This window comes from Rhamphochromis sp. 'chilingali' (genome assembly GCF_963969265.1).
Source record: "Rhamphochromis sp. 'chilingali' genome assembly, chromosome: 2".
Taxonomy (NCBI): Eukaryota; Metazoa; Chordata; class Actinopteri; order Cichliformes; family Cichlidae; genus Rhamphochromis; species Rhamphochromis sp. 'chilingali'.
The window spans coordinates 33,767,275-33,794,997 of NC_137930.1; the positions used below are offsets into that span (position 1 = coordinate 33,767,275).

Sequence of the window (27,723 nt, forward strand, 5' to 3'; positions counted from 1 at the left end):
AGCCTTGGCCTGCTGCTTGAGGAGGTACACCAGAGAGACAGAAGGCAGGAGAATAAACCAGCTGTTCTCCGCAGAAACCAGCAAAGGTGTACTCTCAGTGGCAAGGGAAAAATAAGAGAACAGCACCACCAAGGCTGGAGACGGAGCAATACTGGAAAAGCATATGGGAGAAGGACGCAACCCATAACGGCAATGCTCAGTGGCTAGTGGATCTGAGGGCAGACCATAGCAACCTCCCTGAACAGGGTCCAGTAACCAGACATAGAGGACAGTTACAAGTACCTGGGGATCCCGTAGGCGAATGGGAACCATGAAGAGGCCGCTAGGAAAGCTGCAACCACCAAGTACCTGCAGAGTGTCATGCAAGTCCTGAGGAGTCAGCTGAATGGTAAGAACAAGATCCGAGCTATCAACACCTACACCCTGCCTGCGATCAGGTACCCAGCTGGTATAATAAGTTAGCCAAAGGAGGAGATAGAAGCCACTGACATAAAGACAAGAAAGCTCCTGACCATGCATGGAGGGTTTCACCCCAAGTCCAGCACCCTGAGGCTGTACGCTAAGCGGAAGGAAGGGGGCCGGGGACTGGTGAGTGTCAGCACCACAGTCCAGGATGAGACAACGAACATCCAAGAATACATTGGGTAGATGGCCCCAACTGACCGAGTGCTCAGTGAATACCTCAGGCAGCAGAAACCCAAGAAAGAGGAGGGAGACGAGGAACCATCATGGAAGGACAGGCCCCTGCACAGTATGTACCACCGGCAGATAGAGGAGGTGGCTGATATCCAGAAATCCTACCAGTGGCTGGACAAAGCTGGACTGAAAGAGGAGCACAGAGGCACTAATCATGGCAGCACAAGAACAAGCTCTGAGTACAAGATCCATAGAGGCTGGGGTCTATCACAACAGGCAAGACCCCAGGTGCAGGCTGTGTAAAGATGCCCCAGAGACAATCCAGCACATAACAGCAGGGTGCAAGATGCTAGCAGGCAAGGCATACATGGAACGCCATAACCAAGTGGCCGGCATAGTGTACAGGAACATCTGTGCCGAGTATAAGCTGGAAGTCCCGAGATCAAAATGGGAGATGCCCCCAAGGGTGGTGGAGAATGACCGAGCTAAGATCCTGTGGGACTTCCAGATACAGACGGACAAAATGGTGGTGGCTAACCAACCGGACATAGTGGTGGTAGACAAACAGAAGAAGACGGCCGTAGTGATCGATGTAGCGGTTCCGAATGACAGCGATATCAGGAAGAAGGAACACGAGAAGCTGGAGAAATACCAAGGGCTCAGAGAAGAGCTCGAGAGGATGTGGAGGGTAAAGGTAACGGTGGTCCACGTGGTAATCGGAGCACTAGGTTCGGTGACTCCCAAGCTAGGCGAGTGGCTCCAGCAGATCCCGGGAACAACATCGGAGATCTCTGTCCAGAAGAGCGCAGTCCTGGGAACAGCTAAGATACTGCGCAGGACCCTCAAGCTCCCAGGCCTCTGGTAGAGGACCCGAGCTTGAAGGATAAACCGCCCGCAGGGGCGTGCTGGGTGTTTTTTATATATATATATATATATATATATACACATATACACACATATATGTGTATATATGTGTGTATATGTGTGTATACACATATACACACATATATACACATATATTCATGACCACAGACAATAAACTTTTCACTAAGTTACGTCAACTTCTCTAAAATGAAGCCTTCACACTGAGCAAAACACAAAGCTTTATCACGATAAAGCAACATCGGCAAGTCCCAGATGATATCTTGTCTCACATCATGATATTGACTCTTATTTAGTCACTGCGTGGCTAAATACCAGTCAAGTTCAGTTTGAACTTCTTTTACTGCTCTGTTGCATGATGCAAGGGCAAGAAACAGAAATGTAAATTATGGTGGCTTCAAGCCAGTTGGGCACACAGACATCACAGAAACTAAAGGAATTGGCAGGCAGAAAGACAGACAGACAGACTGTTAGGCAACAACTGACCTTTGATCTTCACTTTTGTCACGCAAGTCACGTTCCCCTCAGAGTTGGAGGCGTGGCAAGTGTACTGTCCTGCTGAATGTATACTCACTGCTCGCAGAGATAAAACTCCATCCTGATAAATATGACATAGTAAAAAACGGAGAGGTGGCTGAATGCAGCAGGCAGGTAAACACACAGAAAGTACAATAGGTAGCAGCAATTGTAGCCTGCAAAAGCATTGGCATCCTACAGTATAATGTCAGTATTTAGTACTGTATGACATTTGCATCCAGCTGATAGTAGAATAGTAATATAGTAGAATCTTCACTTCCTACGTGCATACTTCACATGTATCCACACAATGGTTCCTGTGCCACAATATTTCAACAGGTAGGAGTAATAACAGATTTGGTGCTTGTGTCCAAAGCACCTTTGTTTTCCTTCCAAGGACTTTTCTAGAACCTATTCGTGTGCCACTTTGCATCAACACTACTGTGTCAACTTGGATGGATGGATGGATGGGCATTTGAACTGAGGCTGATTTTAAAGTATCTTGGATACATTTGCTCAGTGTTACCCAAACTTTGTATGTATTGCAGTGCATGAACACTATACAGTTCAATGCACTTTTATTTATCACAACAACAATCAACTCAAGTCACTAGTAAGGTAAAGACCCTACAATAATATAGAGAAAATCCGAATAATCAGATGGCTCCCTTTTAAAAACTCCCTTTTAAAAAGGAAGAAACCTCCAGTAGAACCAGGCTCAGAAAGGTGCAGCCAACTGCTGAGGGTTGAAAAAAAAAAGAGAGAGTGTACTACTATATATTATTTTCGAGGAAAATTTTGTTTATTTATTTCACCCCATGCATGTAACAACTATAGCGCTATACTTGTATTGCAGGTTTAAAACCCCTTAAAAAATACATACCTCAGAAATATTTTTTTGAATGGCAATGCCGTCTTTAAACCAAGTGATGGCTGGAGTAGGGTTGCCATTAGTCATGCAGGAAAGAGAAATGTGACTTCCAACCAAAGCCTCGAGGACAGGAGGTGGGGGTTCAGTGAAGGCGGGTGGGGCTATGGATATAAAAACAGCTTTAAGAAGATGCTCATAAACCATCTAAATTTAAAAAACTTAAAAACAGATTCCGCCATTTATGGAAAAACAAATTCCGATTGAATACTTATTCACACCATCCATAAACAAATATACATGTTCATACATTCTGATGGTATAGTTTGTGTCCCCTGAGTGGGAAGTGTAACAAATTAATATAAAGATTTTCAACTTTTTCATATGATGAAATATTTCTTTACTGATGGAAATGGTCTCCATAGGGATAAAGGTGCCACTGATTGGTTTGATAAGTTTTGAAATGATGTGAATCACATGTCATGCTCCAACAACTGAACACCTGTGGGAAATTTTGGACCGATGTGTTAAACAGCAATCTCCAATATCACTATCAAAACACCAAATGTGGGGAAATTCATTTGGAAGAATGGCGTTTCATCCACCCAGTACATTTCAACAGACTTGGTGAGTCAATGGTAAGGAGCATTAAAGCTGTTCGAGCTGTTTAGCCTTCTGTAAAAAGCAAGAAAGCTCTGTCTTCAAAGCAGAAGTATTAAGGGAAAAAATACAAAAGAGGAAAAACTGGATTAGCAGACAATACATTTATATACAACATGACAGCAGTACAGCCTGCTTTGTTACAGCAGCAGCCTGAAAGACACATTATTATTTCACATACCTAACTGAAAATGTCAGTTGCAAATGCAGCCTTTTAAATGTGCCTTTAGAACATCTTGCTGACACTTTAAATCTCAGATCTTATCAAAGGACAATCAGGCCTTCCTTTTTTGTCTGCAAACACTTCAGAGTTAAAAAGCCACCATAACTTATATCCTTACTGTAGCTGTATATGAAGAATATTTAAGTTTTTTTTACTTACTCTCTGAAAATAAACTTTAGTATATTATTGACTAATAAAACAGAAAAAGAAGCATGTTCTTTTATCTCGCCAATTCAAACCCATGACAGTCGCACAGATTATTATTGAAGGGGAGTGCAAACAATAGGTAAAGCCCATACTTGCAGGGCATGCCAGCAAAGTAACATCCAAGCCCTCAAGTACACAGTCATCATCTATTACTATTCTCACCCCTATCCTGATGCTCACACAGACCAGCTCGGTGAAACTGTTTCTGCCGCTTTGATCTGAGGCGCACTCCTACTTTGTTCTGTATGTTTGTGTGTGGAATCATAGCAAAGGTTTTCGAAAATATAGATAAACTTCAAAGGGCAAAAATAATGATGCATATTTCATATTACGATTTATTATTTACACCTATCAAGAAGTATGACGCTAACTCTAGTCAATGACTATTCTTTCCAAAATCCAGGTAAAAGAAGTCAGAAGTTATCCAAATTACCTGATCTGTTAAAAAAGTTTAGACACTATTAAAAAAAAAACTTCTTTTAACATCATGTTCGTTTTCTTTCAGTTTAAGAGGTGATTTTTTATGTAGTATATACAGCAGTTACCTGATGAGTGGAAGTTCATACGGTAGACTGTAAGCTAAAAGATCACATTTGAATAATATAAACTTCTTTATACTGTATTAATATATATTATATAGAATGTAGCCTAAAAAAATAAAGGAATTAAGTCATGTTTTCTATGTTTCTTCCTTTGGAAACCAATACAATTTAACAACTAAATAACTCATAATCTTTACTTTAAAAATCAAAACATATCAGCAAGTTTTGTAAATGGAAAACATGTTGATAATTAACATTTACATGATCTGCACACTTTAGCACTTTTTCTTGGTTGTTTTCATAACTGGTCAGAACTCTGGGATAGAATGACCTTTTTCTCTTTTCCTTGAGGATGGTCGTGTGGGTCCTAGGCTAAAAGTGGCAATAAAGGAAGCACTGAAGCACCTTTCCTTAGTATGTGGAGAACGCAAAAAAGCTCTTATCATGGTTGCCGCGCAGATAGTCCCAGCTTACTCGGCTTAGTTGGGAACCTTCCCAAGCAAATTTGACTATTCAACCACACCCCAGGTCTTGCTTTCCATTCTGACTGCACCGCCTTTCCTCCCGCCTTCTCCCATCACTGAATGTAATACTGCCACATCCCAAGCTACAGGAATGCAGAGTGAGCAGTCTGCATTAGTGCATTATAGTTTCATTTGTTGCTAGCATGAGGGGTTAGCTGTTGAATGTAGATAAAAAAGCTGTATGACACACATCTATCTGCATGCTCATTTTTGGTTCCATTTCTAGTCATTTCCATTTTTATGCTTGAAGCACTCAAAATATTTTCAGTTTAAAACACGCATTTAGTCATGTGAAAAAGAAAGTCTACCCTCACTTGTGTGTAGACAAAATGCCACAATGTTCCCAGGAGTGACTATTCTAGCTAATTAACCCAAAGGTCAGATCGTGTATTGCTCAGAGAAATTACAAAATACCCAAGAGGTTAAACTCAGACTCTACAGGCCTAAATTAGATTAGTATTTTTATTTTAGCATTGTTAGTACATAATATTGCTTCATTTAGTAATTTTTTTTCTATACTCAAGCATTTCTTTTTACTTCACTTGCCTAAAAAGAGTTTTTCTTACCAATTTATCTTTTTTAATTTCCTCTAATAACTGTGGTGTGGTCAATGTTGCTAGCAGCACTTCAGGACTGACTACTTTGTTTTACGTTTTATCAGCGTGGTTATTTGCTAACATCACAACTGAGCCTATAATAGAGGCATATAGCTCATGTTACATTTTGTTTCTTGATTTGTATAATATATAAATAAATGCATGTGAATGATTTAAAAAGGGGTCTTAAAAGTAAAGCCATAAAGAAAATGTGCCTAAAAACTGCATTCCTTGAAATCTCAGAAAGGGGCAACTCCACTGGCTGCAAACATAAGACAGGATAAAACAAATTTAAAGACATGTTCTTTTATTTAATAGAACATGGTAATTTTGTGAATTAAGAACCTATTTAAAGTAAAATAAATGACAAAAAGGGCAGGATTTAGACCAGGATTATTAAGTCAAATATATGCATCAGCAGTGTCCTTTTGTCTTTTTAGTCAAATCAAACCCTCACTAAACAAGGAGGAACGAAAAAGACTACTGTTGAAGAAGCAGACATAAAACAACAAATGGATGGCTGAGTGGCTGACGTTATGTCCATCTTTTATATACAGTATATGTGGTAAATACACCATTGAGCTGCTAAAGAATCTAAAGTTGTTGGTATAACATGACCAAAATATAACTTCTAAGCTGGATGTGTGCTTCTGTTGTAATGATAGCAATAAATCAATCTCATCAAATAAATTGCAAACAAGACATAAGAGCAACATTTCAGCTAGTAACAAAATAGTACCAAGGCCTCAGGCAGGCTTTCCTGTGCTGTAGTAAAAGTTAGCGTTTCTCATTTTCAGTGGTTTGAGTGACAAACTGGTCCAGGGGGCTGAGATGGAAATTACTGTTCGAATCTGGTTCAATCCTGTCGTTTATTTACATTTTGATCTCTGGCTTACTGTAAAAAAGCCAACTAAATTCTTCTTTGAGAGCAGCCATGATGACACACACAAGCTGTTCCATTAACCTCACCAGTAACAGAAAGTACAGTCCAGGTGCCATTTTGCAGCTCATCTGTTGGCTTATCCAGTGAGAGGATTCGACACTCATACAAGCCCTGGTCAGCGAGCAGCAGGCCCTCCAGCCTGAGAGTGGTGATTCGTACCAGAGATACTCGCCCTGCGGAAACAGAGTGCAGGAAAAAAGTGAGAAGGTAGGTGCATGGAACGTGACAGAGGAATAGCGCAGACAATTGTGACTTCACTTGTCAGGTCTCAGGTGTGTGCATCTGTTGGTCTGTGATGCTTTGTCACACAGGAAATGAATAGTGTCCTCAAATGGTGCCTTAAAATGACCACACAGCAACATATGCACAAGCAAACACGCAAACTGCAGCACACATGCACGCACAAACTTAGAAATCTGATCTCCCTGTTGCCAGGTGACGGCTCCCTGGAGCCAGTGTAGCTTGCAACATCAAGCCTTTATCTTTTCCAGTCTGCAGCCCACATCTTTCCATGTCCATCTAGTTTTTCACACTTTAACAGACACGCAATTGTCCGGTGACCCAATAGCATGGGAAAGCATGGCCGAAGAGAAACTGTCAATGAACGCACTGTGTTAGAACACACAGCCTCTCACTGCACCATCTCAAAATGAAGACATGTAAACAGAAAGCAGACTGCCCCGTGGAAGCCTGAGACCCACTGGGATCCCTGTGCTATGATGGTAATTATTAACAGAGGCTCTGATTTCTGTTTACTATGACAGGGAGGGAAAGCCCTGACAGTCAAAAAGAACCAGGAAGTTGGAGTTAGGTATGCTGACACTGATAACACAGTGTATTTACTTTTCCAAGCCGCCAAAGGGGACAAAATCCACAGGGGAAAAGTGAGGTGGGGGTTAAGGTAGAGTAAAGTACACATGAGCATACACTCAGGGGATTAACACTTTTTAAAATCCCACCCTTTGACCTCTGGCACCTTTTCTACTGCTTGCCTGTTTACTAGATCAGTTTGATATGGGTCACTATTGCACCTTAAGAGGAAGGGTTGTAGTGCTGCAGGGATGTTGAGGAAACATAACTGGGAGTGATGAGATAAAAGTGAAGAGAGGGGTGGAGGGGAAACAAGAGCATGGCCTACTGCCATCACTGCTGCTGTTTGAAAAATGCGTGATAGCAAAGGATTTGAATGCAAGGTAAATTAAGTGTGAGGCCACAGAAACAATACAACACAGAGGCAGAGACAGAGGAAATTTAGACTTTAGACAGTGTGCACGACTCAGACTGTCAGACATAGATTATTTGTGCTGAGAGGCACTGTCTGAAAATGTGTGCATGCATGAGAATCAAGTTTTAACGAAAGGTAAAGTGTGCCAACAAATCAGGAGTGTAGTAAAATGAAGGCAGTCTGGCTTTGCATTGTTGATGTAAATATAACAACAGCATTTCCATTTTTGTCCTTCAGCCAAACTCACTCCTGACCATCAAAAATAACACCAACTATTAAATATAGGGTGTTAATCAGTCAGAATAATTTATGATACTATATTGTTAAATAATAAGTGGCTATCTAATGGAATAATTTATACCCATAAACTGTTAAATACGAGGTGGGATCAAAAGGATCTGCTAATCGGCCTATAAAAAGCAGAAACCGTACCTGATTTAAATTTGGCCGCTATCTCATTGAAGGTTGTTTACTTGTAAAGTGCTGCAGTGCTCTCATCCCTGCTGGGATGCTGATGTTTGGGTAGAGAGCAAATATCAACTTCAGTGTCAAACTGGCATGTTGAGGATCATGGTGATGAGAGCTGGGTCTCCTATGACCCATAAAATAAACAGCAGTCTTTAGTGACTGGATTGTGTACTATGAAAATTGTGCAAATATAGAGATACACTGTAACATCCTTCAGTGTTTGAGGAACAAATCAGGTGCAAACAACCTGAACTGTATGAGGATCTGCTTCAACCACTGAAGATGATGGAATCTTGCAATCATTACCACCTGTGCTACTATCTCTCTGCAATCCTGCCCCCCTTCCATCTACGCAAAATCAAATAAGGAAAATCCAAACTGATGGTCGGCTGATTTCACACAGGAGAAGAGATCCACATATTGCAAATGCACACGTAAAACTGGTCAGAACAGGACCAGACAGGAGCCACACGTAGCAGCAGTGCTGGAAGTAACGCAGAGTTTCATAAGGAGGTAAAGAGGATATCATCCAAATTTAAAACAGATATTGCGTATCTGCTTTTAATGGAAAATTGTAGTCATATAGAATAATTGAGATTTTAACAGATTTTTCGTTTGTTTTGCCGATTCTGATGCTCAGACTATGCTGATGTCTATATTACAGGCAGTGAATTTTAAGTTCTCCTCTTTTTCTTGCATTCATATTCTACTTTCAAATGCAGCAGTCTCCAATAGTGTGTGGCTGCATAGCAGCAGATCTTTACAGGTACCTTAGAAAAACTGTTGAAAGCTTGCCCTAAAAAACTTGCTTTGAAACAGTGTTCACCGGGAAAAAAATGTGATGATGAACCTAAATTGGAAAAACAGACACCCAGCCTGCACCAACAAGACTCAATACTTTTCCTTGTCATGTTCACTGCTCCACACACTAAAAACATTATAAATTAGCCAAAGAGCAGCTTTGCAGGTCTGAGACTCATTCAGCTATCCTCCTTTCAGCTCAATTCAACATACTCCACACACAAAAACATGGCTGAATATAGTGAATATAGTGTCTCCAAGTGAAGCCGCCTAAAGGCATTATTCCTGAATACATTCTCAGGTGACAGGGAAACATGAAACCATTCAGTGCTGTGAAGAAATACAACTCTCTACAAATGAAGGAATTAAGTCTGAAATGAAAAGTCTACTAGAATACATTATTAAAAGTGATGGTCATCGTCTTTCTCAAGACAGTAACTCTATGAGGGGGAAAGGAGCCTCTTTTCCTTCAGTAGAGATAATTAAAAGGCATCGTTTTATTTCAGATGGACTAAGACGAAGTAAGATCTTTTACAAAAATCACATCAGCTCAAGACCATTTTTTTTTACATTGAACCTTAAAGAGTTTATGCCTCATCATTATTGTATTTTAGCCACAGTACCACGTAATTTTTATACATTTTATGTTTTAAAAAAAAAAGGAAAATCAGGGCAGGGATCACAGTACCAAAATGCTTTAAAATTCCAAACAAAAACACCTACTCTTATGAAAAGACCACAGGTTTGAGGTCCTTAATAGAGCTCAATAAAAAACAGGCACTTTACTGACAAAAGGGACATTTGGAGGACTGCGGAGTGTGCTTTTTATTTTTACCAGTTTTATTCAGAGTGAAGGATGCACCAGAGATATTGATTTTCTTTCTTCCAAAATGGATATGTAACATTTTGGAGATGACGTTTTCAAATTCTAAAGAAAGGCTTCGGTTGGGTGGGACGTATCTCAGGGGGAAAGTGTCTTGTTTTCTGTGACAGGGGCTTGTATGAAAAATTATTTAAATTCAATACCATTTTGCGCAGCCCAGACATTTATGACCCTGAGAATGTGATACTCATGGGCAGCAAGCCCACATCATCTCTATAAGATGTCGTCAGCTCTTGGCAAGCTTCGCAGAGGCACTCTGGTTTCGGTTAGAGAAAAGAAAACGATAAGGTTTCACTCCTCGTTTTTGTTTTTTTGTTTTTTTTGTGTGTGTTAAGCTCTTCTGTGTCATGGTTTTAAATTTGGTATTGAAGGTCTCTGTCCCTGTCAGACGCTGAGGTCTACTCACTGCTGTAACGAACATGAGTAATCCCAGTGAAGGCTCTAATGTTTTTCCATGTGAAAAAGGAAGTATTAGCCATTTCAGCTGTGCGTAATGTGTTGCTCCTGCACACAGGCTGATTATGATGGGATTTGAATAGGAAGAGCTTGCGAACAGTGCATTTATACAGCTGTATTTACTTTTTTTATAGTCAGCAGCTGTATGGGTGTTGAGGGACTTTCTGTCCTTTCCACAGAGAAGATGCTAATCCTTTGATCTTTACAGCTCTATTACACAAATTTATTTAAGCCCTTTTTAGCCCTTAACCCTCTCAGGGGAGCAATCAGATGAAAATCTAAAGTAACTCACACTTTGCAAAGCTACAAACACGGCCAAAAGACAAGGAATGTTGATGGGAGAGGTGGACTACATGTAGAGAAGTTTAATCAGTTTAAGGTGATGAAAAGGGAGGAATGATGGAACGAAAAAAAATGAGCCTCAGCAGAGTGAATCACTTGGATAACTTCCATTAGAATCACAACAGCTAAACAACAGTTGGAGACTGAGTCCTGAAGCCAAACTATTGAGACACCCGAGAACATTCATGGCCCGAGGGGGTGAAATACACACCAGTCGTTCCATCTCTAAAGCGTTGGTTTCCCATGCTGCACCTGTTACTCCCACACCGGCTGGTACCTGTGAGAAAGCTTTGCCTCAGATGGGACAAAGCATCTTTTTCAAACCTGTATAAAACTGCAGCTTTTTGTTTGTCGCCTGAGAGGCATGTGATTAGCAAACCCGTCTATTAAAGCTGCTGCTTTTCCTTGAAGAGAGCTTTGTAGTTGAGTCGAGTTGAGTACAAATAGTGTAATTTATGGGTTGAAGGGCAGGCATATTTTTATTGGGCTTTTTACTAGAAGCCTTCATCTGAAAACTAACATGCAGTGTAATGAGCTGCACGTTGACGGATTGTCTTGAGAGTAAGTGACAAAAGGCTACTGCTTTTTATGAGCCGGGGCTGGAATTAAAGTCTGCCCCACTCCCACTTACGATAATTCATCAGCTAACGTTTGCCCCGACTTTATTACTATGTAAATGTATGTGTCATATTTCCTGCCTGGGTTGGGCAAGGGAGTGGCATCCAGCTCGCATGACAAAGGCCTTAACTCAGCTGAAAGTAGGTTCTGATCCTTTGACAAAGAAACACGTAATGCCGGTGTTTGCAGCTCATTACCGTATCCTAGAGCAATCAATGGACATGACACTAAAGAGATTGGTACACTGTACACGGAAAGTGACTTCAAAAATGAAGCTGGAATTATTCTATATTAAAAAATGAATAGTCCGACACCAACAATGAATTGATGTAACTGCCTGTTACTGTTTATTCATCCAAAAACTGGTTTATCTCATTCCTCTGGGTGATAGAGTTTCATCGTCCGACCGTGTATTTGCATTGCACTGGGTGGCCTTTTGTTCTGATCACAAGCCCTGCATTTTATTTTGAGTAAATTCTTAATGCATTACAGCATCCCTGGTGCTGTAAGTGCAAACACAGCACACAATGTGTAATCCACAGGTGAAAATAGTCCTCAACAAATCACCATTTACCCCTGGCAAGGTACTACAGTGTCCAGCAACTTTTCTAAAAGTATTGATTTAGTGAGTTCGGCAACAAATTGTTGTTTTTAATCTTTTATGGGATTTGTAGGCAATAATCATTTAGGAATCAGCAATTACCTGTATCCAATAGCATTGTTGTGTTTGTGACTAACAGACAGCCCCGTTTTAATCCATTGATTTCTTTAACTGCCCTGAGCTCAAGCAAGAAATCTAAACTGACAGACTGACATAAATGAAAAGTCCTTAGGGAGCAGGAATTGTAGATGCATTTTAACATCTATAATTTTGTGACAACCAGGCTGGACTACTGTAATTCATTATTATCAGGATGTCCTAAAACCCCCCGGAAAAACCTTCAGTTAATCCAAAATGCTGCAGCAAGAGTCCTGACAGGGACTAGAAAGAGAGAACATATTTCTCCTGTATTGGCTTCCCTTCATTGGCTTCCTGTTAAATCCAGAATTGAATTCAAAATCCTGCTCCTTACACACAAGGTCTTAAATAATCAGGCCCCATCTTATCTTAATGACCTTGTAGTACCATATCACCCTATTAGAGCACTTCGCTCTCGCTCTGCAGGTCTACTTGTTGTTCCTAGAGTATTTAAAAGTAGAATGGGAGGGAGAGTCTTCAGTTTTCAGGCCCCTCTTCTGTGGAACCAGCTTCCAGTTTGGATTCGGGAGACAGACACTATCTCTACTTTTAAGATTAGGCTTAAAACTTTCCTTTTTGCTAAAGCATATAGTTAGGGCTGGACCAGGTGACCCTGAATCCTCCCTTACTGTAGTTATGCTGCAATAGACATAGGCTGCTGGGGGATTCCCATGATGCATTGAGTTTTTCCTTTTCAGTCACCTTTCTCACTCACTATGTATTAACAGACCTCTCTGCATTGAATCATATCTGTTATTAACCTCTGTCTCTCTTCCACAGCATGTCTTTATCCTGTCTTCTTTCTCTCACCCCAACCGGTCGCAGCAGATGGCCGCCCCTCCCTGAGCCTGGTTCTGCTGGAGGTTTCTTCCTGTTAAAAGGGAGTTTTTCCTTCCCACTGTCGCCAAAGTGCTTGCTCATAGGGGGTCATATGATTGTTGGGTTTTTCTCTGTATCTATTATTGTACAATGTACTGTACAATATAAAGCACCTTGAGGCGACTGTTGTTGTGATTTGGCGCTATATAAATAAAATTGAATTAAATTGAATTGAAATTGAATTGAATATCACATATTGAAAATGACACAAAAAGAAACTTAAAATGATCGGTAATTAAGTTTTAGTGATAGTGATCTATATTTTCGCATACTTCATTTAGTTCTGATTCCACTTCTTCTTTTAGTTCCTCGCATGCACCTTTAAAGTCAGTGCAATATTTGAAACTGCACCGGATCAAAACAGTCTACATTTTTTGTTCCTCATCTTTAATACACATTCCTCAGAAAAAAAATCTGATATATCTGGTGGCTTTGGAAGCTCTGCCAGAATTTTAAAATGATTCGTGTCGGTATGAACAGTTTTTAGTCACATCGAATGAGTTTATAGAGACTGATGCAACAGTGGGTAAGAAGGGTTTTGAAGAATATTGCAGAAGAGGATTGCTATAGCAGTAATTATACAAATGAAATGTTGATTGCTGCTATCTACCCCCTATCGGTATTCTCATCACTGAAAATAAATGACAAGGTAACAACTCAGTGTTAGTTAGCTGTCTGCTTTGTGCTACCAGCTGAACTGTTTAAATTAATTTTACTCTTTGAAGTGGGATCATCATGCCTCCTTTGGCATTTTTCTTTCTATGACGACATTGTTCTCAAGCAGAAATTCAAAAACACCGAAGAGGTCCATAGGTTGAACTTTTCTTCAGGCAGCACAGCAGAAAAGAAAAACAATGCCCCTGACAAAAGAAAGATCTGACTAACCCAGACATGCCTTCTTTTTCTCCACATTTGTTCCATTGTTTGCAACTTTAAAGGATAACAGGAGCCACACAAAGGTATCCTTGGACTATAGAGGCTCTTTCCCCCTGTAGACTCTTTGTTCTCTGTGCTGTGTGCAGAGTGCGCACAATAGGCGATGATGCAATGTTTCACCTCCTTTAACAGTAGCTCCAAATATAACATTGGTCTGAAAAGGACATCAAGGTGTGGTACTGAGTGTATTCTGAGAACCTGATATTGGTTACATTCTTTCAGTTAAAAGAAACTTGGACCAAACCATGTCATATTCAGCCATCATTCTAATATTTTCAACTTAAATTCACTGAGTGTCTTTTGTACTGACAATGGCAACAAATAAGAATCCTTCACTGTTTTAAGTTCCTTACTAAAGCATATTCACATACAGAAACAACTATAACACCTGTAAAAAAAAAAAATAAGAGCAGTACCAACATGCAGGGGATCATCAAATTTAGTAGCCATCATTAACAGGAGAAACAAACTTTCTCTACGTGATTCACTTACAGTCTGTCCAATAGCTTCTTAAGCTAATTCAGCTAAGCTAATATTCTTACAATACAATATCTAGAGTAAATCCTAAAATAAAAATACAATAATTATACTTTACATCAGTAGCATGTATGTACAGTATGAAGATAAGCTACTTGAGACAATGGCATCAACTACAGCAAACAGTGTATGCATGTAGTAACAGATGCTTACCCTCATACTGTGGATGTACCCGAGGTGCATAAGATCCAAATTTAATCAGAACAGGAATGTCAAATCCCTGTCGAATCCATTCAACCACGTGCTGGGATGCAGAGGACACAACTGCTGGGTCTGATGACGGAAGTCTGCACTCGAGCTCCACGGAGCTTCCAGCCTTTGCCTGCACCTCAGAGGTCAAACCTTCAGTGGTTACTGTTGGGTTTGTTGTAAGCAAAATCAGAGAATATGCTTCAGTTAGTTCACAAAGCAAAGGATAACAGTGAGCAAATGGAGAAAGTACACTGGAATGCAAAATGATATTTGAAAAAAAACTTACGAAATTGGCAAATAACCACCGCCACAGTGAAAGTCTGCAAATAAGATCTTGCCGACCCCATATCTGTCACTCATACAACCTGCAGCATGTTCAATCTGTAGGCAAAAGAGACACAATTGTCACAATCACAATTACTTGCTTGGCTGCACACAAGAAGACAGCCATCTGTGACAGATTTCCAAACTAAAAAGTCTACACCAGAGCTGCCACTTCTGTCATAATTTTACAGACACGAGGAAAGGAGCATTCAGATTTTTATACAGCTTTCCAATAACTGGAATTCATCCCATATCATTACACAAATGGGCAGAGCGGCCTCTGCAGCCAGAAAGCTCCCCGGCCTTATATCGTTTTCTGAAAGTAAATGTCATAAATGTCAAATAAATCTTTTGCAAGTCACGTGCAAAGTGACATCTAAGTGTTTTATTTAGAGCACATCAATGAAGACATTTGGCTGAAGCAGCCAGGAGACTCAGCACTCAAGGACAGAGATGAGCTGAGCTGATGGAGCGCAGGCTACAGTTAAGCATTACGGAGTGCAACTTAATGCCAAAAGGCAGCAGCTGATTCAATCCAGTCAAAGTAATCCCTGCTCAGATGTGATCAAATATGTACACAGGAGTGAGGAAATCAAGATGATGGGTCATTTTCAGGTCAGTTCAGTTTCATGGAAGCTGCTCAATGAAAACTCTGCCTAAATTATTCAACAGCACATTACTGACTAGGGCATTGGAACTGTCCCAATTCAGATCTAAGATTCAGGTTAAAATGTCCAATCAATTGGAATTGCTTTCTGCCAAGCTTTTCAATTCCTTTGATTTCCTTAGTTGCAGATTGCAAAACAATGCCATCAACTGATGAAAGACAAAGCTCTGAACTCCTGTGTCATGTCCGGGCCTTTTCTCTGCTCTGCTTCTACACACAGGGTCGCCAACTGACCTCGTTTCCCTTCCATGTACTCTCTTGTGTTGCTTTTGCAGTATACTTCAGGTGACTATCCATCACCTTGTGAAGCTCCATCTAATCATTTTTGCAGTTCTGCAGCATTTCGCTGAATCTGAGCAGAGAGTACAGCCCTGTACATTTCAGAATTCATCCTTATACTTCATCCATAAACACCAGTGACCCGAGTCCATTGGCAGTCATCCATTCCCATGCCATTGAGAAATGATGTGGCATGCTTCAGATTGTGAGCTGTTCCTTTCCTTCTTCATACTTTTTCCTCTTACTATAATCATCTGTTAGTGATAGAATGTATTAGGAAGAATGTCCTTCCTGTTTTTAAGTATAACCAGTAGTTTGGACACCTACAATCTTTAGAGAGTTCTTGACTTGGCTGAATGTTGTGAAAGGGCTTTCCCTAACCAAAGAAAGAATTCTGCTATCATCAACTTGACTTATCTTCTCTGGTCTGGCCTTTTGGTGTTGCTGAGCCGGCCAGTGAAGTTTTCATTTTTAAGAACATACACAGTACCAGAACGTTGAGTTGGCCACCTTTAAAGTTGTTGCTTTTTCTTCGATAGATCTATTTTGGTTTTCAGCCTGATGATGACCTCCTTTGCTTGCATCAAAATCTCTTTGGATCATATAATGAGTGTTTCAGTGAAACAAAACAAAAAGTTCAACACTTTGGAATGAACTTCAGATATTTATCTGCTTTATTTATTATTATTATGCTTTTGTTAAACCCCTTGAACTAAAACTGAAACTTTGCATTTCAATCACATCTCAATTGTTTGATTGTGGTTCGACTGTTGTGGTGTACAGAGGGAAAACTACAAAGATGAATCAAAGTATCTAATTATAACACCAGTAAATGGCTAAATTTAAACTCTTATTTAACATCCGAGCAAGGGACAAAAGTGATAAACGTGAAAAAAAAAATAATGTCCTTTCTCTCATAATGTCACAGGTGATTTATGAAAAAGCATAAAATGGAAATCCAAATATACTTTAAACCTGTTCTTTTTTGAAATTCTTGACTAAACGAGAGTCAAAAACTCACAGGATTTCAAATTTATTACCATTTCGTTGACAGTTTTCAGACTGTATTTCTTCTTGCCGATATACAGTACTGACCCAAATACCCCCTGTGATGGAAATCTGTTTTTCACATTTCAAAAGTTTTAAAAATTGTAGGTATCAACAATAAATGATCAGTATAGAATCACATCACCTGAATATTATCAAATATATATGGAAACTTTGTTGTTTCTAATGTATAATGACTATGTAGTTTGTACAAACTGGGTGTAAGCACAGTGTTGACTTTAAAAGGTAACAGATTCATGAAGATGATTTCATCTTGAGTGATCTCTGTACTTCCTGATAATTAGCAATGTTATTATCCTTGACCCAGTAGCAGGAGCAGCAAAGGCCTTATCAGCTCTCTATAACCATAAGGCTTTTATTGGATTGTTCATTTCACGACCAGGACAAAGTCTGAACTCAAGACAAATAATTACACAGGCTGTCAATAGCTGCTGCGCTTGTTCCAACATATTCACATACTTCAGCAACAGAACAACACACACAGATTTTCCACAAAATCAAAGTGAAAGTCAGGCAAAAAAATAAAAAATTTGATCGCAAAGTGTTTGACAGTGAACACTCCCCTGCTCCTGCCCTTCATCCAGATGGCTTCATGCAAAGCAACACAACAGAGTCTATCCTGAACTTATTATGCTGGATTTAGGCCTTGCATGTTTGCTGAGACTGAGTATGACAAGCCAAGGTAAAGCTTCAACATTATGAATCTGTTGCTTCTCTCCCTCACACAGTGTGAGAACATGCACACACATACAAATGAAGACTCCCTGTTGCCATGACTCAGCTTCCCCATTTGGCTCTTAATGAACAGATGCTCAGCATCATCTACTTATTATTTATCACCCTTATTTGCCTCTTGTTAACTAATAAGAATGGAGATGATAAGGATTCAACACAGAGTACAGCTAGTCATCAAGTCACTGATTAAAGAATTATAACCAGACCTCTGCCCCGCATCTGGCAAATACGTGCAAGCTTCAGCTGAATAAAAATGTTTATAGTTTTACTGCTTGACAAGGTAAGGCTTATTTATGTGAATGGTGAAATAGCAAGGCAATAAAGTGGATCCACATGAGTTAAAAGAAAGATTATTTTTGAAAGAGAGGGAAAAGAAAGGAAGGCTACAGCAAGAAGAGGGGGGGGCAAAAAATCAACTGCAGGACATTTTCCATCATTAAATTTGAACCAAAAATTCAGAGAGATGCCAAACAAAGCGGCCCGCACAGGTGAAGCTCTCAGCCATGGTAACACAGATGGTCTCTAGACATTTCCCACAGACGTATTATCCCTTCCTCTGACACTGAAAGGATGCACATAAACACAAGCACAGTGACAGCACAGCACTCTGGAAAATGTATAAAGCTATACTAAATGAGCCAGTAGCTCACAAAAGAAAGCACCCTGTCTCGCATAGATTTATCAGCTGGCAGAAATAGAAAAGTCAGTGACAGGCATGCTGCTGCTGAAATTCTGCGTTGTTGCCATTTTAATCTACATAAGGAAAGAAATGGGGAGCAGCTGATTAATCATCACAGAGGGCACAGTCACAGATTTATCAGCAGCCAGCTCTCCTTTTACCTACCACAATTAAAACTTAAAGATAAAGGAGCTCCTCTTGCATAAATGTTTTCATTCTGTTTCTCATCCATGCATTTTGCTGTGGTCCCTGCTTGTTTGGGCCTATTTTCAAAATATGTCTGTTACAATAGCACTGGTATCGATTTGGAAAACAACAGGTGCTGCATCCGTTAGAGAATATGAAACCAAGGGTATTTGTTTTGTGGGTTAGAACTGTTCAAGGCTGTTTGTATCTGCCAGCAAGCTACAGTAAATTGGACATTAGCCTCTGACCAGAGTGCAAGTAGAAAGGGGAAAGAAGTCAAATTGCTCATTTGCTGTGACCTAAAGAGGTAAACAACAGCGTTTAACAGAAAATGGTGCTTCAGCTTTGGACAAACAAAATCATTAATCCAAAGGCATGACTATAAATATTAAATTCCTATAGCGCTGCAGAACTCAAACTTCAGGCATGGTCCCGAATCACACTAAAAGGCCTCCATAGGGGTTGGATTTGGATTTAAACAGATTATAGTGCAACTGTGAGGGAAACACAGTGAAGACAGTAATCCAAAGCAAAGCTTGCGCTGTGAATCACATGTGATACACGTCCATCAACACTTTAAAGCTCAGGGCACCGAACAGCCTCCAACTGAGATGAATACAACACATACTTTAACATCAGGTATTCATCACATATTTGAAGAGTTTTCAAAGTGTGCTCACACAGCGTGACACGCAGAGAATTTCCAAGGTTGCTGTTATGGTAGAGTGTATGTGGATTTAAATCTGAGCAAGCCCAAGAATGTGTAGTCATCGTAATACTAACAGTTAGGTACATCGGTTCATTAATTAATAATAGCATGATGGCATAGTCTCACAATGGCAAAGCTATCATACACATACATACATACATACATATATACGATACTGGTATTGATATTGAACCGGTCGATACAGTGCTTTCAGTTCGGTACGCATATGTATCGAACAATACTAAAATTTTAATTTATTTTATCAACTTTTCTTCTGACGATGCTGTCTGTGTTGAGAGCTCAGTGGATCTGCGTTCGACTACTCCGCCTAGACTGCACTGTCTAGCGCAGATTCACTGAGCGCAGCACAAGCTAGCAAGACAGAAGCTAAGCTCGTTGCAACATGGCAAATTGAACCTCCCCCACCCTCATTCAGATCTGGCCTTTGGAACTATTTTGGTCTTTATGTGAAGTATGACCCTGAAGGTAGGCGCGTCATGGACAAAAGTAAAACAGTATCTCGGATGTGCCACGCAATGCTCAATTACATGGGTGGGAATTACTGTGTTAGCGCAGTTAGCTCGTTAAGGTGTTGGCCGTCCAGCCCCATGCACTGGGAGATCCACGGTAGCTCGTTAACGGAGATTTGCCGTGTTGTGGCCTTAACGTCATTTCAGATTAACGCTGACAGCACTAGTGGGAACACAACGAATATGACTGCACATTTACTCCGACATCATCCTAGTGCAAAGACAAGTGGAAGCAGACAAAAACAACAAGCATGCATGCTACAAACTTTACCCGAGTCATTTAAACAGCTGTTAGCACATGATTCTCCTTATATATGTTTAATATGCTGCTGAGAATATAGCCCAGAAGAAGCGTATAGTATAGCTTTTATTTTGGAAAGAGCCATTTCTCTGTAATAAACTCTCTTTTCCAAAGATGAGTGATTCCTCGATCAGATAGATTTATTTATTTTTTATTACTTCAGCATTTGTTGATTAAATTTAAAAACTGCACTTTTGAGTTAAAATATTTATTTGTGATTTTAATAAATGACAAATTAAAAAAGCATGAACATTTTTTTGTATCGAAAAAAATATCGAACCGTGACACCAAAGTATCGAACCAAATGGAACCGTGAATTTTGTGTATCGTTGCACCCCTAATATATATGTATGTATGTATGTATGTATGTATGTATGTATGTATACATATATATATATATATAAATAAAAGCAGCTGGATGGCGTAGTGGTTAGACTACACACCTTTGGAACAGAGGATCGCAAGTTCGATTCCTGCCTGGGGGCGTCTGTATCCAGTAAGGGTCCTAAGGCTAGACCCCCTATGCTAAGCAAGCCTACCGCAGACATGAGCGAGACAGATAAATATGAAGGCATGCCGGCTCGGACGTCGCCCGGATCAACAAGGTCCGCGTCAGGTGTTGAGGAACCAGGGCACCCTGACGAAAAGTGGGCTACTGGAACAAGAAGGCATCGGTGGGCAAGAGACGAAAACAGGGCGTTGTTGGAATGCTACTACGCAAGTAACCCCGGCGGAAGGGGCTACATGAATAGGATGAGGGACCTATGGATTCTTCGATACCCAACATCCAGCTGATCTACAATACGGCAGCAGTGATCAGTGAGATGCTTGGCTACAAGTTGAACAGCGACAAGGGGCAGAACCCTCCATGGAGAAGGAGGCTAGAGGGCAACATCAAAGTAGCACGGAGGGAGGTTAGCCAACTAACGGAGTTGCAGCAAGGTGCGACAAATAAGGTGCCTAAGAAATACAGCAAGCTGTCCATACCTGAGGCCTTGGAAACTGCCAAGCAAAGACTCACAGCCTTGGCCAGCCGCTTGAGGAGGTACACCAGAGAGATAGAAGGCAGGAGAATAAACCAGCTGTTCTCCACAGAACCAGCAAAGGTGTACTCTCAGTGGCAAGGGAACAATAAGAGAACAGCACCACCAAGGCTGGAGACGGAGCAATACTGGAAGAGCATATGGGAGAAGGATGCAACCCATAACGGCAATGCTCAGTGGCTAGAGGATCTGAGGGCAGACCACAGCGACCTCCCTGAACAGGGTCCAGTAACCATCACAGTGGCAGATATCCAAGAAAGGGTCTCCAGTATGAAGAGTTGGACAGCACCAGGGCCCGACATGGTTCACGCCTACTGGCTGAAGAAGCTAACTGCACTCCACGAGCGTCTGGCAGCACAAATGAACCAGCTGCTAGTTAACGAGAGACACCCGGAATGGCTAACTGAAGGCCGGACGGTCCTGATCCCCAAGGACCCCAAGAAGGGACCGGTCCCCTCCAACTACCGACCAATAACCTGCCTCAGTACTACATGGAAGCTCCTGTCAGGCATCATATCGGCTAAGATGAACAGGCACATGGGTCAATACATGAGCGGGACACAGAAAGGAATTGGCAAGAATACCAGAGGCGCAAAACACCAGCTACTGGTAGACAGAACAATCAGCCGAGACTGCAAGACCAGACTGACCAACCTGTGCACTGCCTGGATTGATTACAAGAAGGCCTATGACTCAATGCCCCACAGCTGGATACTGGAATGCCTAGAATTGTACAAGATCAATGGGACCCTAAGAGCCTTCATCAGGAACTCAATGGGGATGTGGCGTACAACACTAGAGGCCAACTCCAAGCCCATAGCACAAGTCACCATCAAGTGCGGGATCTACCAAGGAGATGCTCTGTCCCCACTGCTGTTCTGCATAGGCCTGAACCCCCTCAGTGAGATCATTAACAAGACTGGCTACGGATACCGACTACGGAACGGAGCAGTTGTCAGCCACCTCCTGTACATGGATGACATCAAGCTGTATGCCAAGAGTGAACGAGACATCGATTCGCTGATCCATACTACCAGGCTATACAGCAATGACATTGGAATGTCGTTCGGACTGGAGAAGTGTAGTCGGATGGTATCAAAGAGAGGGAAGGTAGTCAGAACTGAGGGGATTGAACTACCAGAAGGCAACATTGCAGACATAGAGGACAGTTACAAGTACCTGGGGATCCCGCAGGCAAATGGGAACCATGAAGAGGCCGCTAGAAAAGCTGCAACCACCAAGTACCTGCAGAGGGTCAGGCAAGTCCTGAGGAGTCAGCTGAATGGTAAGAACAAGATCCGGGCCATCAACACGTACGCCCTGCCCGTGATCAGGTACCCTGCTGGGGTAATAGGCTGGCCAAAGGAGGAGATAGAAGCCACTGACATAAAGATAAGAAAGCTCCTGACCATGCATGGAGGGTTTCACCCCAAGTCCAGCACCCTGAGGCTGTACGCTAAGCGGAAGGAAGGGGGCCGGGGACTGGTGAGTGTCAGCACCACAGTCCAGGATGAGACAAGGAACATCCAAGAATACATTGGGAAGATGGCCCCAACTGACCGAGTGCTCAGTGAATACCTCAGGCAGCAGAAACCCAAGAAAGAGGAGGGAGACGAGGAACCATCATGGAAGGACAGGCCCCTGCACGGTATGTACCACCGGCAGATAGAGGAGGTGGCTGATATCCAGAAATCCTACCAGTGGCTGGACAAAGCTGGACTGAAAGACAGCACAGAGGCACTAATCATGGCAGCACAAGAACAAGCTCTGAGTACAAGATCCATAGAGGCTGGGGTCTATCACACCAGGCAAGACCCCAGGTGCAGGCTGTGTAAAGATGCCCCAGAGACAATCCAGCACATAACAGCAGGGTGCAAGATGCTAGCAGGCAAGGCATACATGGAACGCCATAACCAAGTGGCCGGCATAGTGTACAGGAACATCTGTGCCGAGTATAACCTGGAAGTCCCGAGGTCAAAATGGGAGATGCCCCCAAGGGTGGTGGAGAATGACCGAGCTAAGATCCTGTGGGACTTCCAGATACAGACGGACAAAATGGTGGTGGCTAACCAACCGGACATAGTGGTGGTAGACAAACAGAAGAAGACGGCCGTAGTGATCGATGTAGCGGTTCCGAATGACAGCAATATCAGGAAGAAGGAACACGAGAAGCTGGAGAAATACCAAGGGCTCAGAGAAGAGCTCGAGAGTATGTGGAGGGTGAAGGTAACGGTGGTCCCCATGGTAATCGGAGCACTAGGTGCGGTGACTCCCAAGCTAGGCGAGTGGCTCCAGCAGATCCCGGGAATAACATCGGAGATCTCTGTCCAGAAGAGCGCAGTCCTGGGAACAGCTAAGATACTGCGCAGGACCCTCAAGCTCCCAGGCCTCTGGTAGAGGACCCGAGCTTGAAGGATAAACCGCCCGCAGGGGCGTGCTGGGTGTTTTTTATATATATATATATATATATATATATATATATATATATATATATATATATATATATACACACACATACATACACGCCATCCCCTATACCAAAGTACTGTACTACTATGATAACCTGATATGGTGGCAGAACAGGAAAAGTCATACTTTGCCAAAGTCATCAATTCAATAGCAGCTTAGCTTAATAAACTAAAAAGCCAAAAATGTCAACCGATGGTCCTGCTTTGTAGTGGACTACTATAAAACCAGATTTTTTACTTCCCTCCTTAAAGACTTGTGGGCTGAAATAAGAAACGCTGACTCGAAATTTTCCAACTCTCTAGAGTATTTCTTTTTTAGTACTTTGCGTGGTTTGGTCTCAAACTAGTTGAAAAAAATATATAGTATTCACACAACTTTTAAAAAAGCTATATAACTTTAATTATTCCCAAAAGAGTTCGGATTTACGTTAAAAGTACTTTTTAACATTTGATCTAAAATAAGTAGGTTTTTGAAGTCCCACAGTTCTGGCTTCCTACTGAGTTTGCATATACACAAATCAGCCACAACATTAAAATGACATCATCTTGTTACAGTGCAATATTCTGCAGTGGTATTCCTGTGCACTGGCATTCACATGGATACTTCTTTGACACGTAGCATGCACCAAAACATTAATGCAAGCCAACCACACACCCTTGTCTCCGCAGCTTCCCAGGTAGCAGTGCCCTCCACTAGCCCCAAAGGTCCCATGGCTTAAGCACAGATGTGGCCAGACAACAAAAGCCCTAGGGAACTCCGGCCAATCCACTGGTGCCAGGCACCACAGGAAGCTCCCATGACTCGTGGACCCATCCCAAGACCATGTGCTGATCTCATTACTGACAATTTTGCAAATGTGAGCTGTCATGTCATGAGTGCTGACTGTCAGCTCCCTCTCAGAGTTCATAAATACTGCGCATTGGCAATCAACCTGCTCTAACCCACCCTGTAAGTCTACATTGTATTTTTTCATGGCTTGCACATGGGTTAGAAAAAGCCCATTTTCAAAGTCAAACACACACTTTCCATCACAATAGGAACCTCTCTGTGTAGCTTGGTTTGATGTGCACTTAAGCGAAAATAGGGCATTCGAATTGAGAGAGAAAACTGGAAAAATAAAGAGTTTTTTTCTTCATTTAATCCATCATATAAAGGTTACAGAGCTGAGTCCCAAATCAAGAGCCGCAAGTTCCAGGTTAAGCTGAAGTCATAAATGTTGTCTTTCAAGCCATAAATAAATTGTTATAAATCCAAATTCACTGTCAACTACCATCTATATTAACAATGCTACCAAACATTTCAGATAATGCAGTTCTCTGTAAACTAATGGTCCAATTTTGAGCAAGTATTTGTCATTTCTCTGCTGTTATCCATGCTACTGTCTGTGTTTTGTTGATAACCACAGAGTCTTGACATCTGAATCAAATAACACAAGGTATCATCTGCTGTCTGTCTGCTGCTCTGCACTGTCAAATGCACCTTTCTCCAAAGCTCGTGCAACATGACTGGCCACTGCTGAAATCATTCAAAGCTCTGTGGTTGTTAGGGAAAAGATTTTATGACAAAGTGTTTAATCTTTGGGCTTGGAGAGGCTGTTGTCATTCCAAATGAAAGGGATAAACTCTGCATGAAAGTCTAAATCATTGGTGTCAAGTTAAGGTCTTCATGTCTAAAAAAAGAGACATGAAAGCATTGCTTTCATTCAACTCAAGGTTTAAAATCAGATGAAATTCAAACATTAGGGCAGTGTTTGCTCATAATATACAAGGCCAAATGTTTCAAATGAGGTGAGCATATGTACAAATGTTTGTAAGTCCAAATCTAAGGATTCAGACTGCTCTAAATGCTTCTGTTCAAAATCTACTGTTTGCTTTAAGGGAGAGTGGCCTTAAAGGGAGAGGAACTGAAACTGCTTGTTTCCCACAGTGAATTAGTACTTTGAAGCAAGAATCGTGCAAAGAAACTCAGCAGAGTCAAGAATAAAAATATCAAGTTGGAAATGATCACAACAGCTCTGCTTTAAATTCCTGAAACACTTTTTTTTCTTTTTAAATTCAGCTTTATCCTAAACATTGTACACAATTTTCATCCAAAGTTACACACGTTTTGGGTATTTCACCATAGTAGGGGCTTGTACGTTTCCTTTCTTTCTGTCTGCCTTTGCTCTTCTCTGTGGTTTAAAGTGGGAGGGGCTGAGTTTGTTAACAGGTGACAATAAGGGACCAATCATGACTTAGCAACATTTGAATCATAACACTATTGTATTTACAAAATTTAAATGCATAAACACATAGTAGATTAGATTTTTGTTCATGTAGTCCCAGCTGTCTGTTTTGTAAAGGGATACACTAATACATTACGTTTTCCTTTTTTAAAGGACCATTGTATTGTGGTGCATTGCACTTTTAACTAGAATTTCAAACACTGAGCAGTTGATGGTTTCCACAGGTGTATTACACTGAAGAAACCACCTTGCATAGATGTTTTGTATGTTATTCAACCTAAAGAATGACTTTTTTTTATTTACACTGTTGTCGGTTTTTCTCCAGTATCAGTACTGGGCTCACTGGAACGCAGAAGCTAAAAAAAAAAAAAACCCCACTGGGAATGAAATAGTTTTGTAGATAATGATCTACTTCAATCCACTTTAGGTGTCAGATCTGAAGTGTTTATTGCATATGTACTATTCAGGTGCCACCAAGTCCTGCTGAATTAATTGCCACTCTGCTCCCTCTGATGATATAAACTTTATGGAAAATAATATATAACGGGAAACTGCACCCATCTGGCACATCAGCAACCTCAATTCAAACCAAGAATAGAATTTCAAACCATTAAATGATGCTTGTCTCGGAAAGTTATGAGACCATTTCTTCCATAAGTGGTGAAATAAAGATAGACGGTGGGTTCAATACAAAGACAATAGCAGAAAAATATGAGCTCTTATATGCTGGTTCTGGCTCTACATATTGCACTGCTGCTTGTGAAAGTTGTATCCATATGCGGCATAAAATCCCCTCCTTGTGAATGTACGGTGTTTATCTACTCACGCTCTAACAGCCAATATCTTAGCCCTGTTTTTCTCTAATAACGTGACTCCAAATTCTTTAATAATCTAAAGGTTGTCATTCTCAATTAAAGCAACAGCCATAAAGGAAAAACAACATACAAATAAATAATGTAAACAATAGAAAACAGACTTAAGTTTGCATTGGGACGTTTAAATTACTCATGGCAAATGGCTGTTCCTGAGTTTCTGTCAGTTTCATATTGCGCATTAGAATGAAAATCCCCCCATAGAAACTTCATTACTGACGTTTAAATGCATGCCACAGTTCAGAGGATTGAGAGGGAACTTGGCACTCCACAGTTTGAGCTCCGAGCATTAATTTCTCATCCTTTTAAAGCTGCTGGAAGTCAGACACACTTTCAAAATCATTAACATCTTCTATTTTTTCTTACTTCTCTTACCTGTAGCTCCGTTTTAGCCGCTGGCAGATTTTGCTTTTAAAAACACATCCTTCTCGAGTATTAGTCCAACTTGTGCCCGAGTTTGTAGACACCGGGTCAGTGGCTGAAAAATTAAAAACGGGCCTTATTCCTTTGTAGCGTTGCAAACTACCTGAAATTTGAGCGTTTTCCTTTTAAAAGCCCACCGGCAACAGGTGTTCATTTCACTTACAGGTGACAGCGAGGGATCGACGTACTGTGCTCTTCCTGCCCGAGTCCAACCTCCCCCCTCCCTTCTTTCCTTCCTCCCTCCGCTGCTTGCTCCTGTTTCCTTGTTATGTTCAAATGGCTCAAAGCAAAACAAAGTAAACTGACAGACCATAGTCCTATAAGCCCCTGGATGTTTGAGCCAATGCTGATTTAATAACTGTGTTTGTTTGTGCAGGCAGAGGATGAAAGGAGATTTTTTTTTAGCCCTTAATCCCTTGATGGCATCCAGCTTAGCGGTAACCACAAGAGGGTGTCCTTTACCTGATGTTGGTGGCCAAACGGGGAGAACAGATGTACTTCTTAGACAAAGGACAGATGTTTGGGGGTTGTTTTTTTTTTA

General features: G+C 41.2%; 1 protein-coding gene across 1 annotated transcript in view; it reads right to left on the bottom strand.

Moving 5' to 3' along the window:
* The window catches only part of igsf9a (immunoglobulin superfamily, member 9a), a 68,628-nt gene extending 41,279 nt beyond the window's left edge, over positions 1 to 27,349 (bottom strand). Inside the window, exons 1-6 of the mRNA XM_080871299.1 lie at positions 27,135 to 27,349; positions 14,960 to 15,054; positions 14,635 to 14,835; positions 6,624 to 6,770; positions 2,918 to 3,066; positions 2,005 to 2,116 (exon numbers count right to left, since the gene is read on the bottom strand). Coding sequence (XP_080727425.1) covers positions 2,005 to 2,116; positions 2,918 to 3,066; positions 6,624 to 6,770; positions 14,635 to 14,835; positions 14,960 to 15,020 — 670 coding nt within the window. The 5' untranslated portion in view covers positions 15,021 to 15,054; positions 27,135 to 27,349. The remainder of the gene's footprint in view (positions 1 to 2,004; positions 2,117 to 2,917; positions 3,067 to 6,623; positions 6,771 to 14,634; positions 14,836 to 14,959; positions 15,055 to 27,134) is intronic.
* Between the last annotated feature and the right edge of the window lie 374 nt (positions 27,350 to 27,723).